The 23,375-nt window shown below is 50.0% G+C and overlaps 1 protein-coding gene across 2 annotated transcripts in view; it reads left to right on the top strand.

Annotated features, from left to right (window-relative positions):
• LOC140395729 (ras-associating and dilute domain-containing protein-like) overlaps positions 1-23,375 on the top strand; it is a 156,511-nt gene that overhangs the window by 105,949 nt on the left and 27,187 nt on the right. For both annotated transcript variants that reach the window (XM_072483874.1, XM_072483875.1), the window contains exons 9-10: positions 14,333-14,549; positions 16,850-17,022. In XM_072483874.1, coding sequence (XP_072339975.1) covers positions 14,333-14,549; positions 16,850-17,022 — 390 coding nt within the window. The remainder of the gene's footprint in view (positions 1-14,332; positions 14,550-16,849; positions 17,023-23,375) is intronic.

Here is a 23,375-nt window from a genome sequence, read left to right on the forward strand (position 1 = left end):
AGTACCTGTCCTGGGAGTGTTTGATGGGGCAGTGTAGTGCGAGATTTACTCTGTATCTAACCCCGTGCTGTACCTATCCTGGGAGTGTTTGATGGGGACAGTGTAGAGGGAGCTTTACTCTGGATCTAATCCTGTTCTGAACCTGTCCTGGGAGTGTTTGATGGGGACAGTGAAGAGGGAGCTTTATTCTGTATCTAACCCCGTGCTGTACGTGTCCTGGGAGTGTTTGATGGGGACAGGGTAGAGGGAGCCTTACTCTGTGTCTAACCCCGTGCTGTACCTGTCCTGGGAGTGTTTGATGGGGACAGTGTAGAGGGAGCTTTACTCTGTATCTAACCCCGTGCTGTACCTGTCCTGGGAGTGCTGGATGGGGACTGTAGAGGGAGCTTTACTCTGTATCTAACCCCGTGTTGTACCTGTGCTGGGAGTGTTTGATGGGGACAGTGTAGAGGGAGCTTTACTCTGTATCTAACCCCGCGCTGTACCTGTCCTGGGAGCGTTTGATGGGGACAGTATAGAGGGAGCTTTACTCTGGATCTAATCCTGTTCTGAACCTGTCCTGTAAGTGTTTGATGGGGACAGTGAAGAGGGAGCTTTACTCTATATCTAACCCCGTGTTGTACCTGTGCTGGGAGTGTTTGATGGGGACAGTGTAGAGGGCGCTTTACTCTGTATTTAACCCCGTGTTGTACCTGTCCTGGGAGTGTTTGATGGGGATAGTGCAGAGGGAGCTTTACTCCGTATCTAACCCCGTGCTGTACCTTCCTGGGAGTGTTTGATGGCGACAGTGTAGAGGGAGCTTTACTCTGTATCTAACCCCATGCTGTACCTGTCCTGGGAGTGTTTGATGGGGACAGTGTAGAGGGAGCTTTACTCTGTATCTAACCCCATGTTGTACCTGTCCCGGGAGTGTTTGATGGGGACAGTGTAGAGGGAGCTTTACTCTGTATCTAACCCTGTGCTGTACCTGTCCTGAGAGTGTTTGATGGGGACAGTGTCGAGGGAGCTTTACTCTGTATCTAACCGCGTGCTGTACCTGTCCTGCGAGTGTTTGATGGGGACAGTGTAGAGGGAGCTTTTCTCTGTATCTAACCCCATGCTGTACCTGTCCTGGGAGTGTTTAATGGGGACAGTGTAGAGGGAGCTTTACTCTGTATCTAACCGCGTGCTGTACCTGTCCTGGGAGTGCTTGATGGGGACAGTGTAGAGGGAGCTTTACTCTGTATCTAACACCGTGCTGTACCTGTCCTGGGAGTGTTTGATGGGGACAGTATAGAGGGAGCTTTACTCTGTATCTAACCCCGTGCTGTACCTGGCCTGGGAGTGTTTGATGGGGCAGTGTAGTGCGAGCTTTACTCTGTATCTAACCCCGTGCTGTACCTATCCTGGGAGTGTTTGATGGGGACAGTGTAGTGGGAGCTTTACTCTGTATCTAACCCTGCGCTGTAGCTGTCCTGGGAGGGTTTGATGGGGACAGTATAGAGGGAGCTTTACTCTGGATCTAACCCTGTTCTGAACGTGTCCTGGGAGCGTTTGATGGGGACCGTGAAGAGGGACCCTTACTCTGTATCTAACCCCGTGCTGTACCTGTTCTGAGAGTGTTTGATGGGGACAGTGTAGAGGGAGCTTTACTCTGTATCTAACCCCGTGCTGTACCTGTCCTGGGAGTGTTTGATGTGGACACTGTAGAGGGAGCTTTACTCTGTATCTAACGCCGTGCTGTACCTGTCCTGGGAGTGTTTGATGGGGACAGTGTAGAGGAAGCTTTACTCTGTATCTAACCCTGTGCTGTACCTGTCATGGGAGCTTTTGATGGGGACAGTAGAGAAGGAGCTTTACTCTGTATCTAACCCTGTGCTGTACCTATCCTGGGAGTGTTTGATGGTGACAGTGTAGAGGGAGCTTTACTCTGTATCTAACCCCGTGCTGTACCTGTCCTGGGAGTGTTTGATGGAGACAGTGAAGAGGGAGCTTTACTCTGCATCGAACCCCGTGCTGTACATGTCCTGGGAGTGTTTGATGGGGACAGTGTAGAGGGAGACTTACTCTGTATCTAACCCCGTGCTGTACCTGTCCTGAGAGTGTTTGATGGGGACAGTGTAGAGGGAGCTTTACTCTGTATCTAACCCCGTGCTGTACCTGTGCTAGGAGTGTTTGATGGGGACAGTGTAGAGGGAGCTTTACTCTGTATCTAACCCTGTGCTGTACCTGTCCTGGGAGTGTTTGATGGGGACAGTCTCGAGGGAGCTTTACTCTGTATCTAACCCCGTGCTGTACCTGTCCTGCGAGTGTTTGATGGGGACAGTGTCGAGGGAGCTTTACTCTGTATCTAACACCGTGCTGTACCTGTCCTGGGAGTGTTTGATGGGGACAGTATAGAGGGAGCTTTACTCTGTATCTAACCCCGTGCTCTACCTGTCCTGGGAGTGTTTGATGGGGCAGTGTAGTGCGAGCTTTACACTGTATCTAACCGCGTGCTGTACCTATCCTGGGAGTGTTTGATGGGGACAGTGTAGAGGGAGCTTTACTCTGTATCTAACCCTGCGCTGTACCTGTCCTGGTAGGGTTTGATGGGGACAGTATAGAGGGAGCTTTACTCTGGATCTAATCCTGTTCTGAACCTGTCCTGGGAGCGTTTGATGGGGACAGTGAAGAGGGAGCTTTATTCTGTATCTAACCCCGTGCTGTACATATCCTGGGAGTGTTTGATGGGGACAGTGTAGAGGGAGCCTTACTCTGTATCTAACCCCGTGCTGTACCTGTTCTGAGAGTGTTTGATGGGGACAGTGTAGAGGGAGCTTTTCTCTGTATCTAACCCCATGCTGTACCTGTCCTGGGAGTGTTTGATGGGGACAGTGTAGAGGGAGCTTTACTCTGTATCTAACCCCGTGTTGTACCTGTCCCGGGAGTATTTGATGGGGACAGTGTAGAGGGAGCTTTACTCTGTATCTAACCCCGTGCTGTACCTGTCCTGAGAGTGTTTGATGGGGACAGTGTCGAGGGAGCTTTACTCTGTATCTAACCGCGTGCTGTACCTGTCCTGCGAGTGTTTGATGGGGACAGTGTAGAGGTAGCTTTTCTCTGTATCTAACCCCATGCTGTACCTGTCCTAGGAGTGTTTAATGGGGACAGTGTAGAGGGAGCTTTACTCTGTATCTAACCGCGTGCTGTACCTGTCCTGGGAGTGCTTGATGGGGACAGTGTAGAGGGAGCTTTACTCTGTATCTAACACCGCGCTGTACCTGTCCTGGGAGTGTTTGATGGGGACAGTATAGAGGGAGCTTTACTCTGTATCTAACCCCGTGCTGTACCTGTCCTGGGAGTGTTTGATGGGGCAGTGTAGTGCGAGCTTTACTCTGTATCTAACCCCGTGCTGTACCTATCCTGGGAGTGTTTGATGGGGACAGTGTAGTGGGAGCTTTACTCTGTATCTAACCCTGCGCTGTAGCTGTCCTGGGAGGGTTTGATGGGGACAGTATAGAGGGAGCTTTACTCTGGATCTAACCCTGTTCTGAACGTGTCCTGGGAGCGTTTGATGGGGACCGTGAAGAGGGAGCTTTATTCTGTATCTAACCCCGTGCTGTACGTGTCCTGGGAGGGTTTGATGGGGACAGTGTAGAGGGACCCTTACTCTGTATCTAACCCCGTGCTGTACCTGTTCTGAGAGTGTTTGATGGGGACAGTGTAGAGAGAGCTTTACTCTGTATCTAACCCCGTGCTGTACCTGTCCTGGGAGTGTTTGATGTGGACACTGTGGAGGGAGCTTTACTCTGTATCTAACGCCGTGCTGTACCTGTCCTGGGAGTGTTTGATGGGGACAGTGTAGAGGAAGCTTTACTCTGTATCTAACCCTGTGCTGTACCTGTCATGGGAGCTTTTGATGGGGACAGTGTAGAGGGAGCTTTACTCTGTATCTAACGCCGTGCTGTACCTGTCATGGGAGTGTTTGATGGGGACAGTGTAGAGGGAGCTTTACTCTGTATCTAACCCTGTGCTGTACCTATCCTGGGAGTGTTTGATGGTGACAGTGTAGAGGGAGCTTTACTCTGTATCTAACCCCGTGCTGTACCTGTCCTGGGAGTGTTTGATGGAGACAGTGAAGAGGGAGCTTTACTCTGCATCGAACCCCGTGCTGTACCTGTCCTGGGAGTGTTTGATGGGGACAGTGTAGAGGGAGCTTTACTCTGTATCTAACCCCGTGCTGTACCTGTGCTAGGAGTGTTTGATGGGGACAGTGTAGAGGGAGCTTTACACTGTATCTAACCCCGTGCTGTACCTGTGCTAGGAGTGTTTGATGGGGACAGTGTAGAGGGAGCTTTACTCTGTATCTAACCCTGTGCTGTACCTGTCCTGGGAGTGTTTGATGGGGACAGTCTCGAGGGAGCTTTACTCTGTATCTAACCCCGTGCTGTACCTGTCCTGCGAGTGTTTGATGGGGACAGTGTCGAGGGAGCTTTACTCTGTATCTAACACCGTGCTGTACCTGTCCTGGGAGTGTTTGATGGGGACAGTATAGAGGGAGCTTTACTCTGTATCTAACCCCGTGCTCTACCTGTCCTGGGAGTGTTTGATGGGGCAGTGTAGTGCGAGCTTTACACTGTATCTAACCGCGTGCTGTACCTATCCTGGGAGTGTTTGATGGGGACAGTGTAGAGGGAGCTTTACTCTGTATCTAACCCTGCGCTGTACCTGTCCTGGTAGGGTTTGATGGGGACAGTATAGAGGAAGCTTTACTCTGGATCTAATCCTGTTCTGAACCTGTCCTGGGAGCGTTTGATGGGGACAGTGAAGAGGGAGCTTTATTCTGTATCTAACCCCGTGCTGTACATATCCTGGGAGTGTTTGATGGGGACAGTGTAGAGGGAGCCTTACTCTGTATCTAACCCCGTGCTGTACCTGTTCTGAGAGTGTTTGATGGGGACAGTGTAGAGGGAGCTTTTCTCTGTATCTAACCCCATGCTGTACCTGTCCTGGGAGTGTTTGATGGGGACAGGGTAGAGGGAACTTTACTCTGTATCTAACCGCGTACTGTACCTGTCCTGGGAGTGTTTGATAGGGATAGTGTAGAGGGAGCTTTACTCTGTATCTAACCCCGTGCTGTACCTGTCCTGGGAGTGTTTGATGGGGACAGTGTAGAGGGTGCTTTACTCTGTATCTAACCCTGCACTGTACCTGTCCTGGGAGGGTGTGATGGGGACAGTATAGAGGGAGCTTTACTCTGGATTTAATCCTGTTCTGAACCTGTCCTTGGAGCGTTTGATGGGGACAGTGAAGAGGGAGCTTTATTCTGTATCTAACCCCGTGCTGTACGTGTCCTGGGAGTGTATGATGGGGACAGTGTAGAGGGAGCCTTACTCTGTATCTAACCCCGTGCTGTACCTGTTCTGAGAGTTTTTGATGGGGACAGTGTAAAGGGAGCTTTTCCCTGTATCTAACCCCGTGCTGTACCTGTCCTGGGAGTGTTTGATGTGGACAGTGTAGAGGGAGCTTTACTCTGTATCTAACCCCGTGCTGTACCTGTCCTGGGAGTGTTTGATGGGGACAGTGTAGAGGAAGCTTTACTCTGTATCTAACCCTGTGCTGTACCTGTCATGGGAGCGTTTGATGGGGACAGTAGAGAGGGAGCTTTACTCTGTATCTAACCCTGTTCTGTACCTGTCCTGGGAGTGTTTGATGGAGACAGTGAAGAGGGAGCTTTACTCTGCATCGGACCCCGTGCTGTACCTGTCCTGGGAGTGTTTGATGGGGACAGTGTGGAGGGAGCCTTACTCTGTATCTAACCCCGTGCTGTACCTGTCCTGAGAGTGCTTGATGGGGACAGTGTAGAGGGAGCTTTACTCTGTATCTAACCCCGTGCTGTACCTGTGCTAGGAGTGTTTGATGGGGACAGTGTAGAGGGAGCTTTACCCTGTATCTAACCCTGTTCTGTACCTCTCCTTGGGAGTGTTTGATGGGGACAGCATAGAGGGAACTTTACTTTGCATCTAACCCCGTGCTGTACCTGTCCTGGGAGTGTTTGATGGGGACAGTATAGAGGAACCTTTACTCTGTATCTAACCCTGTTCTGTACCTGTCCTGGGAGTGTTTGATGGAGACAGTGAAGAGGGAGCTTTACTCTGCATCGAACCCCGTGCTGTACCTGTACTGGCAGCGTTTGATGGGGACCGTGTAGAGGGTGCTTTACTCTGTATCTAACCGCGTGCTGTACCTGTCCTGGGAGTGTTTGATGGGGACAGTGTAGAGGGAGCTTTACTCTGTATCTAACACCGTGCTGTACCTGTCCTGGGAGTGTTTGATGGGGACAGTGTAGAGGGAGCTTTACTCTGTGTCTAACACCGTGCTGTACCTGTCCTGGGAGTGTTTGATGGGGGCAGTGTAGTGCGAGCTTTACACTGTATCTAACACCGTGCTGTACCTTTCCTGGGAGTGTTTGATGGGGACAGTGTAGAGGGAGCTTTACTCTGTATCTAACCCTGTGCTGTCCCTGTCCTGGGAGTGTTTGATGGGGACAGAGTAGAGGGAGCTTTACTATGTATCTAACCCCGTGCCGTACCTGTCCTGGGAGCGTTTGATGGGGACAGTGAAGAGGGAGCTTTACTCCGTATCTAACCCCGTGCTGTACGTGTCCTGGGAGTGTATGATTGGGACAGTGTAGAGGGAGCCTCACTCTGTATCTAACCCCGTGCTGTACCTGTTCTGAGAGTGTTTGATGGGGACAGTGTAGAGGGAGCTTTACTCTGTATCTAACCCCGTGCTGTACCTGTTCTGGGAGCGTTTGATGTGGACAGTGTAGAGGGAGCTTTACTGTGTATCTAACCCCGTGCTGTACCTGTCCTGGGAGTGTTTGATGGGGACAGTGTAGAGGGAGCTCTACTCTATATCTAACCCCGTGTTGTACCTGTGCTGGGAGTGTTTGATGGGGACAGTGTAGAGGGCACTTTACTCTGAATCTAACCCCGTGTTGTACCTGTCCTGGGAGAGTTTGATGGGGACAGTATAGAGGGAGCTTTACTCTGTATCTAACCCCATGCTGTACCTGTCCTGGGAGTGTTTGATGGGGACAGTATAGAGGGAGCTTTACTCTGTAACTAACCCCGTGCTGTACCTGTCCTGAAAGTGTTTGATGGGGACTGTGTTGAGGGAGCTTTACTCTGTATCTAACCGCGTGCTGTACCTGTCCTGCGAGTGTTTGATGGGGACAGTGTAGAGGGAGCTTTTCTCTGTATCTAACCCCATGCTGAACCTGTCCTGGGAGTGTTTGATGGGGACAGTGTAGAGGGAACTTTACTCTGTATCTATCCGCGTACTGTACCTGTCCTGGGAGTGTTTGATGGGGTCAGTGTAGAGGGAGATTTACTCTGTATCTAACCCCGTGCTGTACCTGTCCTGGGAGTGTTTGATGGGGACAGTATAGAGGGAGCTTTACTCTGTATCTAACCCCGTGCTGTACCTATCCTGGGAGGGTTTGATGGGGACAGTGTAGAGGGAGCTTTACTCTGTATCTAACCCTGCGCTGTACCTGTCCTGGGAGGGTTTGATGGGGACAGTATAGAGGGAGCTTTACTCTGGATCTAATCCTGTTCTGAACCTGTCCTTGGAGCGTTTGATGGGGACAGTGAAGAGGGAGCTTTATTCTGTATCTAACCCCGTGCTGTACGTGTCCTGGGATTGTATGATGGGGACAGTGTAGAGGGAGCCTTACTCTGTATCTAACCCCGTGCTGTACCTGTTCTGAGAGTGTTTGATGGGGACAGTGTAGAGGGAGCTTTACTCTGTATCTAACCCCGTGCTGTACCTGTCCTGGGAGTGTTTGATGGGGACAGTGTAGAGGAAGTTTTATTCTGTATCTAACCCTGTGCTGTACCTGTCATGGGAGCGTTTGATGGGGACAGTAGAGAGGGAGCTTTACTCTGTATCTAACCCTGTTCTGTACCTGTCCTGGGAGTGTTTGATGGAGACAGTGAAGAGGGAGCTTTACTCTGTATCTAACCCCGTTCTGTACCTATCCTGGGAGTGTTTGATGGGGACAGTGTAGAGGGAGCCTTACTCTGTATCTAACCCCGCGCTGTACCTGTCCTGAGAGTGTTTGATGGGGACAGTGTAGAGGGAGCTTTACTCTGTATCTAACCCCGTTCTGTACCTATCCTGGGAGTGTTTGATGGGGACAGTGTAGAGGGAGCTTTACTCTGTATCTAACCCTGCGCTGTACCTGTCCTGGGAGGGTTTGATGGGGACAGTTTAGAGGGAGCTTTACTCTGGATTTAATCCTGTTCTGAACCTGTCCTTGGAGCGTTTGATGGGGACACTGAAGAGGGAGCTTTATTCTGTATCTAACCCCGTGCTGTACGTGTCCTGGGAGTGTATGATGGGGACAGTGTAGAGGGAGCCTTACTCTGTATCTAACCCCGTGCTGTACTTGTTCTGAGAGTGTTTGATGGGGACAGCGTAGAGGGAGCTTTACTCTGTATCTAACCCCGTGCTGTACCTGTCCTGGGAGTGTTTGATGTGGACAGTGTAGAGGTAGCTTTACTCTGTATCTAACCCCGTGCTGTACCTGTCCTGGGAGTGTTTAATGGGGACAGTGTAGAGGAAGCTTTACTCTGTATCTAACCCTGTTCTGTACCTGTCCTGGGAGTGTTTGATGGAGACAGTGAAGAGGGAGCTTTACTCTGCATCGGACCCCGTGCTGTACCTGTCCTGCGAGTGTTTGATGGGGACAGTGTAGAGGGAGCGTTACTCTGTATCTAACCCCGTGCTGTACCTGTCCTGAGAGTGTTTGATGGGGACAGTGTAGAGGGAGCTTTACTCTGTATCTAACCCCGTGGTGTACCTGTGCTAGGAGTGTTTGATGGGGACAGTGGAGAGGGAGCTTTACCCTGTATCTAACCCTGTTCTGTACCTCTCCTTGGGAGTGTTTGATGGGGACAGTATAGAGGGAACTTTACTCTGCATCTAACCCCGTGCTGGACCTGTCCTGGGAGTGTTTGATGGGGACAGTGTAGAGGGAGCCTTACTCTGTATCTAACCCCGTGCTGTACCTGTCCTGAGAGTGTTTGATGGGGACAGAGGGAGCTTTCCTCTGTATCTAACCCCGTGTTGTCCCTGTCCTGGGAGTGTTTGATGGGGACAGTGTAGAGGGAGCTTTACTCTGTATCTAACACCGGGCTGTACCTGTCCTGGGAGTGTTTGATGGGGACAGTGTAGAGGGAGCTTTACTCTGTATCTAACCCCGTGCTGTACCTGTCCTGGGAGTGTTTGATGGGGACAGTATAGAGGGAGCTTTACTCTGTATCTAGCCCCATGCTGTACCTGTCCTGGGAGTGTTTGATGGGGACAGCGTAGAGAGAGCTTTACTCTGTATCTAACCCCGTGCTGTACCTGTCCTGGGAGTGTTTGATGGGGACAGTATAGAGGAAGCTTTACTCTGTATCTAACCATGTGCTGTACCTGTCATGGGAGCGTTTGATGGGGACAGTAGAGAGGGAGCTTTACTCTGTATCTAACCCTGTTCTGTACCTGTCCTCGGAGTGTTTGATGGGGACAGAGTAGAGGGAGCTTTACTATGTATCTAACCCCGTGCCGTACCTGTCCTGGGAGCGTTTGATGGGGACAGTGAAGAGGGAGCTTTACTCCGTATCTAACCCCGTGCTGTACGTGTCCTGGGAGTGTATGATTGGGACAGTGTAGAGGGAGCCTTACTCTGTATCTAACCCCGTGCTGTACCTGTTCTGAGAGTGTTTGATGGGGACAGTGTAGAGGGAGCTTTACTCTGTATCTAACCCCGTGCTGTACCTGTTCTGGGAGCGTTTGATGTGGACAGTGTAGAGGGAGCTTTACTGTGTATCTAACCCCGTGCTGTACCTGTCCTGGGAGTGTTTGATGGGGACAGTGTAGAGGGAGCTCTACTCTATATCTAACCCCGTGTTGTACCTGTGCTGGGAGTGTTTGATGGGGACAGTGTAGAGGGCGCTTTACTCTGTATCTAACCCCGTGTTGTACCTGTCCTGGGAGTGTTTGATGGCGACAGTTTAGAGGGAGCTTTACTCTGTATCTTACCCCATGCTGTACCTGTCCTGGGAGTGTTTGATGGGGACAGTATAGAGGGAGCTTTACTCTGTAACTAACCCCGTGCTGTACCTGTCCTGAAAGTGTTTGATGGGGACTGTGTTGAGGGAGCTTTACTCTGTATCTAACCGCGTGCTGTACCTGTCCTGCGAGTGTTTGATGGGGACAGTGTAGAGGGAGCTTTTCTCTGTATCTAACCCCATGCTGAACCTGTCCTGGGAGTGTTTGATGGGGACAGTGTAGAGGGAACTTTACTCTGTATCTATCCGCGTACTGTACCTGTCCTGGGAGTGTTTGATGGGGTCAGTGTAGAGGGAGCTTTACTCTGTATCTAACCCCGTGCTGTACCTGTCCTGGGAGTGTTTGATGGGGACAGTATAGAGGGAGCTTTACTCTGTATCTAACCCCGTGCTGTACCTATCCTGGGAGGGTTTGATGGGGACAGTGTAGAGGGAGCTTTACTCTGTATCTAACCCTGCGCTGTACCTGTCCTGGGAGGGTTTGATGGGGACAGTATAGAGGGAGCTTTACTCTGGATCTAATCCTGTTCTGAACCTGTCCTTGGAGCGTTTGATGGGGACAGTGAAGAGGGAGCTTTATTCTGTATCTAACCCCGTGCTGTACGTGTCCTGGGATTGTATGATGGGGACAGTGTAGAGGGAGCCTTACTCTGTATCTAACCCCGTGCTGTACCTGTTCTGAGAGTGTTTGATGGGGACAGTGTAGAGGGAGCTTTACTCTGTATCTAACCCCGTGCTGTACCTGTCCTGGGAGTGTTTGATGGGGACAGTGTAGAGGTAGCTTTATTCTGTATCTAACCCTGTGCTGTACCTGTCATGGGAGCGTTTGATGGGGACAGTAGAGAGGGAGCTTTACTCTGTGTCTAACCCTGTTCTGTACCTGTCCTGGGAGTGTTTGATGGAGACAGTGAAGAGGGAGCTTTACTCTGTATCTAACCCCGTTCTGTACCTATCCTGGGAGTGTTTGATGGGGACAGTGTAGAGGGAGCCTTACTCTGTATCTAACCCCGCGCTGTACCTGTCCTGAGAGTGTTTGATGGGGACAGTGTAGAGGGAGCTTTACTCTGTATCTAACCCCGTTCTGTACCTATCCTGGGAGTGTTTGATGGGGACAGTGTAGAGGGAGCTTTACTCTGTATCTAACCCTGCGCTGTACCTGTCCTGGGAGGGTTTGATGGGGACAGTATAGAGGGAGCTTTACTCTGGATTTAATCCTGTTCTGAACCTGTCCTTGGAGCGTTTGATGGGGACAGTGAAGAGGGAGCTTTATTCTGTATCTAACCCCGTGCTGTACGTGTCCTGGGAGTGTATGATGGGGACAGTGTAGAGGGAGCCTTACTCTGTATCTAACCCCGTGCTGTACTTGTTCTGAGAGTGTTTGATGGGGACAGCGTAGAGGGAGCTTTACTCTGTATCTAACCCCGTGCTGTACCTGTCCTGGGAGTGTTTGATGTGGACAGTGTAGAGGTAGCTTTACTCTGTATCTAACCCCGTGCTGTACCTGTCCTGGGAGTGTTTAATGGGGACAGTGTAGAGGAAGCTTTACTCTGTATCTAACCCTGTTCTGTACCTGTCCTTGGAGTGTTTGATGGAGACAGTGAAGAGGGAGCTTTACTCTGCATCGGACCCCGTGCTGTACCTGTCCTGCGAGTGTTTGATGGGGACAGTGTAGAGGGAGCGTTACTCTGTATCTAACCCCGTGCTGTACCTGTCCTGAGAGTGTTTGATGGGGACAGTGTAGAGGGAGCTTTACTCTGTATCTAACCCCGTGGTGTACCTGTGCTAGGAGTGTTTGATGGGGACAGTGTAGAGGGAGCTTTACTCTGTATCTAACCCCGTGCTGTACCTGTCCTGGGAGTGTTTGATGGGGACAGTGTAGGGGGAACTTTACTCTGCATCTAACCCCGTGCTGTACCTGTCCTGGGAGTGTTTGATGGGGACAGTGTAGAGGGAGCCTTACTCTGTATCTAACCCCGTGCTGTACCTGTCCTGAGAGTGTTTGATGGGGACAGAGGGAGCTTTCCTCTGTATCTAACCCCGTGTTGTCCCTGTCCTGGGAGTGTTTGATGGGGACAGTGTAGAGGGAGCTTTACTCTTTATCTAACACCGGGCTGTACCTGTCCTGGGAGTGTTTGATGGGGACAGTGTAGAGGGAGCTTTACTCTGTATCTAACCCCGTGCTGTACCTGTCCTGGGAGTGTTTGATGGGGACAGTGTAGAGGGAGCTTTACTCTGTATCTAACCCCGTGCTGTACCTGTCCTGGGAGTGTTTGATGGGGACAGTGTAGAGGGAGCTTTACTCTGTATCTAGCCCCATGCTGTACCTGTCCTGGGAGTGTTTGATGGGGACAGCGTAGAGAGAGCTTTACTCTGTATCTAACCCCGTGCTGTACCTGTCCTGGGAGTGTTTGATGGGGACAGTATAGAGGAAGCTTTACTCTGTATCTAACCATGTGCTGTACCTGTCATGGGAGCGTTTGATGGGGACAGTAGAGAGGGAGCTTTACTCTGTATCTAACCCTGTTCTGTACCTGTCCTCGGAGTGTTTGATGGAGACAGTGAAGAGGGAGCTTTACTCTGCATCGAACCCCGTGCTGTACCTGTACTGGGAGCGTTTGATGGGGACTGTGTAGAGGGAGCTTTACTCTGTATCTAACCGCGTGCTGCACCTGTCCTGGTAGTGTTTGATGGGGACAGTATAGAGGGAGCTTTACTCTCTATCTAACCCCGTGCTGTACCTGTCCTGCGAGTGTTTGATGGGGGCAGTGTAGTGCGAGCTTTACACTGTATCTAACCCCGTTCTGTACCTGTGCTAGGAGTGTTTGATGGGGACAGTGTAGAGGGAGCTTTACTCTGTATCTAACCCCGTGCTGTACCTGTCCTGGGAGTGTTTGATGGGGACAGTGTAGAGGGAGCTTTACTCTGTATCTAGCCCCATGCTGTACCTGTCCTGGGAGTGTTTGATGGGGACAGCGTAGAGAGAGCTTTACTCTGTATCTAACCCTGTGCTGTCCCTGTCCTGGGAGTGTTTGATGGGGACAGTGTAGAGGGAGCTTTACTCTGTATCTAACCCAGTGCCGTACCTGTCCTGGGAGTGTTTGACGGGGCTGTGTAGAGGGAGCTTTTCTCTGTATCTAACGCCGTGCTGTACCTGTCCTGGGAGTGTTTGATGGGGACAGTGTAGAGGGAGTTTTACTCTGTATCTATTCCCGTGCTGTACCTGTCCTGGGAGTGTTTGATGGGGACAGTGTAGAGAGAGCTTTACTCTGTATCTAACCCCGTGCTGTACCTGTCCTGGGAATGTTTGATGGGGACAGCGTAGAGAGAGCTTTACTCTGTATCTAACCCTGTGCTGTCCCTGTCCTGGGGGTGTTTGATGGGGACAGTGTAGAGGGAGCTTCACTCTGTATCTATTCCCGTGCTGTACCTGTCCTGGGAGTGTTTGATGGGGACAGTGTAGAGGGAGCTTTACTCTGTATCTAACTCCGTGCTGTACCTGTCCTGGAAGTGTTTGATGGGGACAGTGTAGAGGGAGCTTTACTCTGTATCTAACCCCGTGCTGTACCTGTCCTGGGAGTGTTTGATGGGGACAGTGTAGAGGGAGCTTTACTCTGTATCTAACCCCGTGCTGTACCTGTCCTGGGAGTGTTTGATGGGGACAGTGTAGAGGGAGCGTTACTCTGTATCTAACCCCGTGCTGTACCTGTCCTGAGAGTGTTTGATGGGGACAGTGTAGAGGGAGCTTTACTCTGTATCTAACCCCGTGCTGTACCTGTCCTGGGAGTGTTTGATGGGGACAGTGCAGAGGGAGTTTTACTCTGTATCTAACCCCGTGCTGTACCTGTCCTGGGAGTGTTTGATGGGGACAGTGTAGAGGGAGCTTTACTCTGTATCTAACCCCGTGCTGTACCTGTCCTGGGAGAGTTTGATGGGGACAGTGTAGAGGGAGCTTTACTCTGTATCTAATCCTGTGCTGTACCTGTCCTGGGAGTGTTTGATGGGGACAGTGTAGAGGGAGCTTTACTCTGTATCTAACCCGTGCTGTACCTGTCCTGGGAGTGTTTGATGGGGTCAGCGTAGAGGGAGTTTTACTCTGTATCTAACCCCGGGCTGTACCTGTCCTGGGAGTGTTTGATGGGACACTGCATGATAAATTGAGATTGGCCCCAATTATTTTTCACTGAGAATAACACAGAAATTAATATTGCAGAAGTAACCTATTCTTTGTATTTCCTGTCCCTTTGCAGACCCTGTACACTGTGCTGCCCGGCATGTTGGACAGCAACCCCTTTGCAACTGAGACAACACAGCTGCCACAAGGAGTTAAAGACATCTTGGACATCTTTAAGGGAACACTGAGCTTGTTAAAACAATATCGAGTTCATTCAGAGATTGCCTCCCAGCTCTTTGAATATCTCTTCTTCTTCACCAATGCATCACTCTTCAATGCTCTCATGGAACGAGGTGAGTCTGGGTGATCATCTCAAATCACGAATCAAATATGAAATGCTTCTATTCCAGTCTGTAACTCACTCCCGGGTATCTGTTATTCTATATATAAACCACCCCGAACCCCTCGATTAGATTCCAGTCTGTAACTCACTCCTGGGTGTCTGTTATTCTATATATAAACCACCCCGAACCCCTCGATTAGATTCCAGTCTGTAACTCACTCCCGGGTATCTGTTATTCTATATATAAACCACCCCGAACCCCTCGATTAGATTCCAGTCTGTATCTCACTCCCGGGTATCTGTCATTCTATATAAACCACCCTGAACCCCTCGATTAGATTCCAGTCTGTAACTCACTCCCGGGTATCTGTTATTCTATACATAAACCACCCCGAACCCCTCGATTAGATTCCAGTCTGTAACTCATTCCCGGGTGTCTGTTATTCTATAGAAAACAACACTGAGCCCCTCGATTAGATTCCAGTCTGTAACTCACTCCTGGGTGTCTGTTATTCTATATATAAACCACCCCAAACCCCTCGATTAGATTCCAGTCTGTAACTCACTCCCGGGTATCTGTTACTCTATATATAAACCACCCCGAACCCCTCGATTAGATTCCAGTCTGTAACTCACTCCCGGGTGTCTGTTATTCTATATATAAACCACCCCGAACCCCTCGATTAGATTCCAGTCTGTAACTCACTCCCAGGTATCTGTTATTCGATATATAAACCACCCCGAACCCCTCGATTAGATTCCAGTCTGTAACTCACTCCCGGGTATCTGTTATTCTATACATAAACCACCCCGAACCCCTCGATTAGATTCCAGTCTGTAACTCACTCCCGGGTATCTGTTATTCTATATATAAACCACCCTGAACCCCTCGATTAGATTCCGGTCTGTAACTCACTCCCGGGTATCTGTTATTCTAAATATAAACCCCCCCGAACCCCTCGATTAGATTCCAGTCTGTAACTCACTCCCGGGTATCTGTTATTCGATATATAAACCACCCCGAACCCCTCGATTAGATGCCAGTCTGTAACTCACTCCCGGGTGTCTGTTATTCTATATATAAACCACCCTGAACCCCTCGATTAGATTCCGGTCTGTAACTCACTCCCGGGTATCTGTTATTCGATATATAAACCACCCCGAACCCCTCGATTAGATTCCAGTCTGTAACTCACTCCCGGGTATCTGTTATTCTCTATATAAACCATCCTGAACCCCTCGATTAGATTCCAGTCTGTAACTCACTCCCGGGTATCTGTTATTCTGTATATAAACCACCCCAAACCCCTCGATTAGATTCCAGTCTGTAACTCACTCCCGGGTATCTCTTATTCTATATATAAACCACCCGAACCCCTCGATTAGATTCCAGTCTGTAACTCTCTCCCGGGTATCTGTTATTCTATATATAAACCACCCTGAACCCCTCGATTAGATTCCAGTCTGTAACTCACTCCCGGGTATCTGTTATTCTATATATAAACCACCCCGAACCCCTCGATTAGATTCCAGTCTGTAACTCACTCCCGGGTATCTGTTATTCTATATATAAACCACCCTGAACCCCTCGATTAGATTCCAGTCTGTAACTCACTCCCGGGTGTCTGTTATTCTATATATAAACCACCCCGAACCCCTCGATTAGATTCCAGTCTGTAACTCACTCCCGGGTATCTGTTATTTTATGTATAAACCACCCCGAACCCCTCGATTAGATTCCAGTCTGTAACTCACTCCCGGGTATCTGTTATTCTACATATAAACCACCCCGAACCCCTCGATTAGATTCCAGTCTGTAACTCACTCCCGGGTATCTGTTATTCTATATATAAACCACACTGAGCCCCTCGATTAGATTCCAGTCTGTATCTCACTCCCGGGTATCTGTTATTCTATATATAAACCACCCCGAACCCCTCGATTAGATTCCAGTCTGTAACTCACTCCCGGGTGTCTGTTATTCTATATATAAACCACCCCGAACCCCTCGATTAGATTCCAGTCTGTAACTCACTCCCGGGTATCTGTTACTCTGTATATAAACCACCCTGAACCCCTCGATTAGATTCCAGTCTGTAACTCACTCCCGGGTATCTGTTACTCTTATGTATGAACCCATCCACACCCATTGCCTTGATTAAATTCCAGGTTGAATTGAGCTTGCAATGTGGCGATTATTATCTTGTGTTGTGGGATGGCAGTGCATCCCCACCCCAATGGTCAGTAGGCAGGATGCTCCTCAGTCTGTGGGGAAGCCCTCACTTCCTTCTGTGTTGTTGTGCCTTACAGGATCTGGAGGAGGTTTCTACCAGTGGGCGAAGGGAGTGCAGATTCGTGCCAATCTGGACCTGCTCCTTGACTGGATACAGAGCATTGGGCTCGGAGAGCAGGCTGCTGAACTCTTCCTCAGATTGTCCACAGCCGTCAACCTACTTGCCACACCAAAACAGACTCTCCTGCAGGTAAACAGAAATCTCTGCATTGAATTAACCATTTGTTGTATTGAGAAACCGTTGTGAGAGCTGAGGCCAGGACTTGGGTTGTTAAAAGTCTAACAGTTACAGTAGAATTGAGAGATCAGAAATCCTGGGAAAAGTACATTTCGTTGTCGAGATCCAGACCGATCTGACTACTTCAGCAGCTTTGTGGAGTCAGTTATTTTTTTTACCTTCCCTTCCAGTCTCTGACTTCCTTTTGTGATTTACCCAGCACTTGGGCGGCATGTTGGAGCAGTGGTTAGCACTGCTGCCTGATGACGCCAAGGACCCAGCGTCGATCCCGGCCCGGGTCACTGTCCGTGTGGAGTTTGCACATTCTCTCCGTGTCTGCGTGAGTTTCACCCCCACAACGCAAGAAGATGTGCAGGGTAGGTGGATTGGCTACACTAAATTGCTCTTTAATTGGGCGAAAGAAAAGAATTGAGTACAAGATAGAATTGGACAAGGTAGTCAAGAAAGCATGCGGAATACTTGCCTTCATTGGACGGGGCATCTAATATAAAAACTGGCAAATCATGTTGTATAGAACCTTGGTACGGCCGCACTTGGAATATTGAGCACAATTCTGGTCACCACACTACCAGAAGGATGTGGAGGCTTTGGAGAGGGTGCAGCGGAGGTTTACCAGGATGTTGCCTGGTCTGGAGGGTGTTAGCTATGCGGAGAGGCTGAATAGACTCGGACTGTTTTCATTAGAAAGACGGAGGGTCAGGGGTGACCTGATGGATTATGAGGGGCATGGACAAAGTGGATGGGCAGGCACTCTTTACCAGGTGGAGGGGTCAGTCAACAGGGGACATGCGACTACAGTCCTGTCTCCCAGAGGTGACTGCGGAAGGCCAGACAGGATTTGTCAAGGGTCAGAAATTGTTGGCTGATATACGACGGTTGTTGAATATTGTTCTTTCCCCCTCTCCTGTGCCCGAGTCAGAGGTGACTGTATCCATGGACACCGAGAAAGCGTTTGATAGGGTGGATTGGGGATATCTTTTCAAAATTCTTCGGAGGTTCAGTTTGGGCAAGAAGTTCATTTTGTGGGTTTAATTATTGTACAAGGACCCCACGGCTAGAGCTCGGGGTATTTATTGTTGAACAGGGGTACAAGACAGGGGTGTCCATTGTCTCCGCATTTGTTTGCCTCAGTGATTTCCTCCGGGGGTGTTCTGGTTTCCTCCCACAAGTCCCGAAAGACGTGCTTGTTAGGTGAATTGGACATTCTGAATTATCCCTCTGTGTACCCGGACAGGCGCCGGAATGTGGCGACTGGGGGATTATTGTTGTTATTACTGAACCATTGGCCATAGCACTGAGATCTTTCAATAAGTGCAAGGAGATAAAGTGGGGAGGGAGGGAATAGAGAGTGTCTCTGTATGGAGACTATCTGCTCCTTTATGTTACAGATCTAGCCTCCACTATGGATGAGATAATGAAGCTACTTAGGATTTTTGACGCTTTTTCTGGGTGTAAGTTGAATCTAGATCAGGGCGAATACTTTCTGGTTAATCCCCCCGGGGAGGGGAGTCAATCTGGGGGTGTTACCGTTCCGTCTTGCCAGATCCAGCTTTCGTTATCTGGGTATGCGGGTGGCCAATGATTGGGCCTCACTACATGAACTGAACCATCCTAGTCCAGTGAGTGGGGTTAAATCTGACTTGCAAAAAGTGGGATAACCTCCCCCTGTCCTTGGCGGGCAGGGTCGAGACATAGAACATAGAACATTACAGCGCAGTACAGGCCCTTCGGCCCTCGATGTTGCGCCGACCTGTGAAACTACTCTAAAGCCCATCTACACTATTCCCTTATCGTCCATATGTCTATCCAATGACCATTTAAATGCCCTTAGTGTTGGCGAGTCCACTACTGTTGCAGGCAGGGCATTCCACGCCCTTACTACTCTCTGAGTAAAGAACCTACCTCTGACCTCTGTCATATCTATCTCCCCTCAATTTAAAGGTATGTCCCCTCGTGCTAGACATCACCATCTGAGGAAAAAGGCTCTCACTGTCCACCCGATCCAATCCTCTGATCATCTTGTATGCCTCAATTAAGTCACCTCTTAACCTTCTTCTCTCGAACGAAAACAGCCTCAAGTCCCTCAGCCTTTCCTCATAAGATCTTCCCTCCATACCAGGCAACATTCTGGTAAATCTCCTCTGCACCCTTTCCAATGCGTCCACATCCTTCCTATAATGCGGTGAACAGAATTGCACGCAATACTCCAAATGCGGCCGCACCAGAGTTTTGTGCAGCTGCAACATGACCTCATGGCTCCGAAACTCAATCCCTCTACCATTAAAGGCTAACACACCGTACGCCTTCCTAACAACCCTCTCAACCTGGGTGGCAACTTTCAGGGATCTATGTACATGGACCCCGAGATCTCTCTGCTCATCCACAATGCCAAGAATCTTACCATTAGCCCAGTACTCTGTCTTCCTGTTATTCCTTCCAAAATAAATCACCTCACACTTTTCTGCATTAAACTCCATTTGCCACCTCTCAGCCCAGCGCTGCAGCTTATCTATGTCCCTCTGTAACTTGTAACATCCGTCCGCACTGTCCACAACTCCTCCGACTTTAGTGTCATCTGCAAATTTACTCACCCATCCTTCTACACCCTCCTCCAGGTCATTTATAAAAATGACAAACAGCAGTGGCCCCAAAACAGATCCTTGTGGCACACCACTAGTAACTGGACTCCAGTCTGAACACTTCCCATCAACCACCACCCTTTGTTTTCTTCCAGCTAGCCAATTTCTGATCCAAACTGCTAAATCTCCCTGAATCCCATGCATCCGTATTTTCTGCAGAAGTCTACCGTGGGGAACCTTATCAAACACTTTACTGAAATCCATATACACCACATCGACTGCTTTACCCTCATCCACCTGTTTGGTCACCTTCTCAAAGAACTCAATAAGGTTTGTGAGGCACGACCTACCCTTCACAAAACCGTGTTGACTATCTCCAATCAAATTATTCCTTTCCAGATGATTATACACCCTATCTCTTATAAACCTTTCCAAGATTTTGCTCACAACAGAAGTAAGGCTCACTGGTCTATAGTTACCGGGGTTGTCTCTACTCCCCTTCTTGATCAAGGGGACAACATTTGCTATCCTCCAGTCTTCTGGCACTATTCCTGTAGACAAAGATGACTTAAAGGTCAAAGCCAAAGGCTCAGCAATCTTCTCCCTAGCTTCCCAGAGAATCCTAGGATAAATCCCATCCGACCTCCCCCTGTCCTTGGCGGGCAGGGTCGAGACCTCCCCCTGTCCTTGGCGGGCAGGGTCGAGACCTCCCCCTGTCCTTGGCGGGCAGGGTCTAGACTATTTTAAAAAAAATATAAATTTGGAGTTCCCAATTATGTTTTTTCCAATTAAGGGGCAATTTAGCGTGACCAATCCACCTACCCTGCACATCGTCAGGTTGTGGGGGTGAAACCCACGCAGACACGGGGAGAATGTGCAAACTCCACACGGATAGTGACCCGAGGCTGGGATCGAACCCAGGTCCTCGGCGCCATGAGGCAGCAGTGCTAACCACTGGGCCACCGTGCTGCCCTTGGGTCTGGACTATTAAAATGAATGTCCTCCCAAGGTTTTTATTTATTTTTCAATGTCTCCCCATTTTTCGCCCTAAAGCTTTTTAAAAAAATATATTTTATTAAAGTTTTTCGATCAACCAAGAATTTTCCCTTTTTACAACTTTGTAACAATATATACATTGATCGTTTTTAAAATAATATATTAACTAACGGCAAGTGCCAACACAAATAAGAAACAAAAAGAAATAGTAACATCGAGAAGATAAATATGAACAGCAAATATGTAACAACACACAAAAAAAACCCGAAGTCCCGAATGCACCCCCCCCCCCCCCCCCCCCCCCCCCCCCCGCCCCCCTGGGTTGCTGCTGTTGTCTTTCTTATTTTCCCTTATCGCTCTGCGAGATAGTCGAGGAACGGTTGCCACCGCCTGGTGAACCCCTGAGCCGAACCTCTTAGTGCGTACTTTATCCGCTCCAATTTTATAAACCCTGCCATGTTGTTTATCCAGGCCTCCACGCCCGGGGGTTTAGCTTCTTTCCACATAAGTAGAATCCTTCGCCGGGCTACTAGGGACGCAAAGGCCAAAACATCGGCCTCTCTCGCCTCCTGCACTCCCGGCTCATCTGCAACCCCAAATATAGCCAACCCCCAGCTTGGTTCGACCCGGACCCCCACCACCTTTGAAATCACTTTTGGCACACCCACCCAGAACCCGTGCAACACTGGACATGACCAAAACATGTGGGTGTGGTTCGCCGGGCTTCCCGCGCATCTCCCGCACCTATCCTCCACTCCAAAAAATCTACTCAGCCTTGCTCCAGTCATATGCGCCCTGTGTAGTACCTTGAATTGGATCAGGCTGAGCCTGGCACACGAGGACGAGGAATTTACCCTACTTAGGGCATCTGCCCACAGCCCCTCCTCAATCTCTTCCCCCAGCTCCTCCTCCCATTTTCCTTTCAGTTCCTCTATCATCGTCTCCCCCTCGTCTCTCATTTCCCTGTATATATCTGACACCTTACCATCACCCACCTATGCCCCCGAAATCACTCTGTCCTGGATCCCTTGCGCCGGGAGCTGCGGAAATTCCCTCACCTGTTGCCTCACAAATGCCCTCACTTGCATATAACGAAATGCGTTCCCAGGTGGCAACCCGTATTTTTCTGTCAGTGCTCCCAGACTCGCGAACGTCCCGTCCAAGAACAAGTCCTTCAGTTTCGCAATTCCTGCTCGCTGCCAAGATTGAAATCCCCCGTCTATCCTTCCCGGGACGAACCTGTGGTTGTCCTTATCGGGGACCACACTGAGGCGTCTCCACTGCCCCCAAATCTTCAGAGTCGCCACCACCACTGGGTTTGTGGTGTACCTTTTCGGGGAGAACGGCAGCGGCGCCGTCGCCAGTGCTTTTAAGCTAGTTCCCCTACAGGGCGCCATCTCCAGCCTTTTCCACGCCGCTCCCTCTTCTTCCCTCATCCACTTACATATCATAGACACATTAGCGGCCCAATAATAATCACTCAGACTCGGCAGTGCCAATCCCCCTCTATCTCTACTGCGCTGCAGGAACCCCCTCTTTACCCTTGGGGTCTTTCCGGCCCACACAAAGCTCATGATGCTCCTGTCCACCTTCTTAAAAAAGGTCTTTGTAATCAGTACAGGGAGGCACTGAAACACAAAAAGAAACCTCGGGAGAACCATCATTTTAACCGCCTGTACTCTGCCCACCAATGACAGGGGCACCATATCCCACCTCCTAAAGTCCTCTTCCATCTGCTCTACCAGTCGTGTCAAGTTAAGCTTATGCAAGGTTCCCCAGTCCCTGTCCACCTGGATCCCTAAATACCGGAAATCTCTTGTTACCCTCCTCAGCGGCAGCTCGTCTATTCCCCTGCCCTGTTCCCCGGGGTGCATCACAAACAGTTCACTCTTCCCCATATTCAGTTTGTATCCCGAAAACTCTCCAAACTCCCTGAGTGTCTGCATTATCTCAGGCATCCCCTCCACTGGGTCCGCGACATATAACAGCAGATCATCCGCGTATAATGACACCCGATGTTCTTCTCCTCCTCTAAGTACCCCTCTCCACTTCCTAGAGCCCCTCAGCGCTATGGCCAATGGCTCAATTGCCAACGCAACCAGTAACCCTGTCTTGTGCCCCTATATAGTCGGAAGTAGTCGGATCGTTGCCTGTTCGTAATCACACTTGCCACCGGGGCCCTGTACAGGAGTTGAACCCATCTAATGAACCCCTCTCCAAATCCAAATCTCTTCAGTACCTCCCACAGGTAGTCCCACTCCACTCTATCAAATGCCTTCTCTGAATCCATAGCCACCACTATCTCCGCCTCCCCCTCCAGTGGGGGCATCATCATCACCCCCAACAACCTCCGTATATTGGTATTCAATTGCCTCCCTTTAACAAATCCTGTTTGGTCACCATGCACCACCCCAGGGACACAGTCCTCTATCCTTGTCGCCATCACTTTGGCCAATAACCTGGCGTCTACGTTCAGGAGGGAGATGGGCCTGTATGACCCGCACTGCAGCGGGTCTTTGTCTCTTTTCAGGATCAGCGATATCGTCGCCTCCGACATCGTCGGGGGTAGTGTCCCCCTTTCCCTAGCCTCATTGAAGGTTCTCGTCAGGAGTGGGGCCAGCAGGTCTGCATATTTCCTATAAAATTCCACCGGGAACCCATCTGGTCCCGGGGCCTTCCCTGCCTGCATGCTCCCGATTCCTTTTACCACCTCCTCTACCTCAATCTGCG

The sequence above is a fragment of the Scyliorhinus torazame genome, chromosome 18 (assembly GCF_047496885.1).
Source record: "Scyliorhinus torazame isolate Kashiwa2021f chromosome 18, sScyTor2.1, whole genome shotgun sequence".
NCBI classification, from domain to species: Eukaryota; Metazoa; Chordata; class Chondrichthyes; order Carcharhiniformes; family Scyliorhinidae; genus Scyliorhinus; species Scyliorhinus torazame.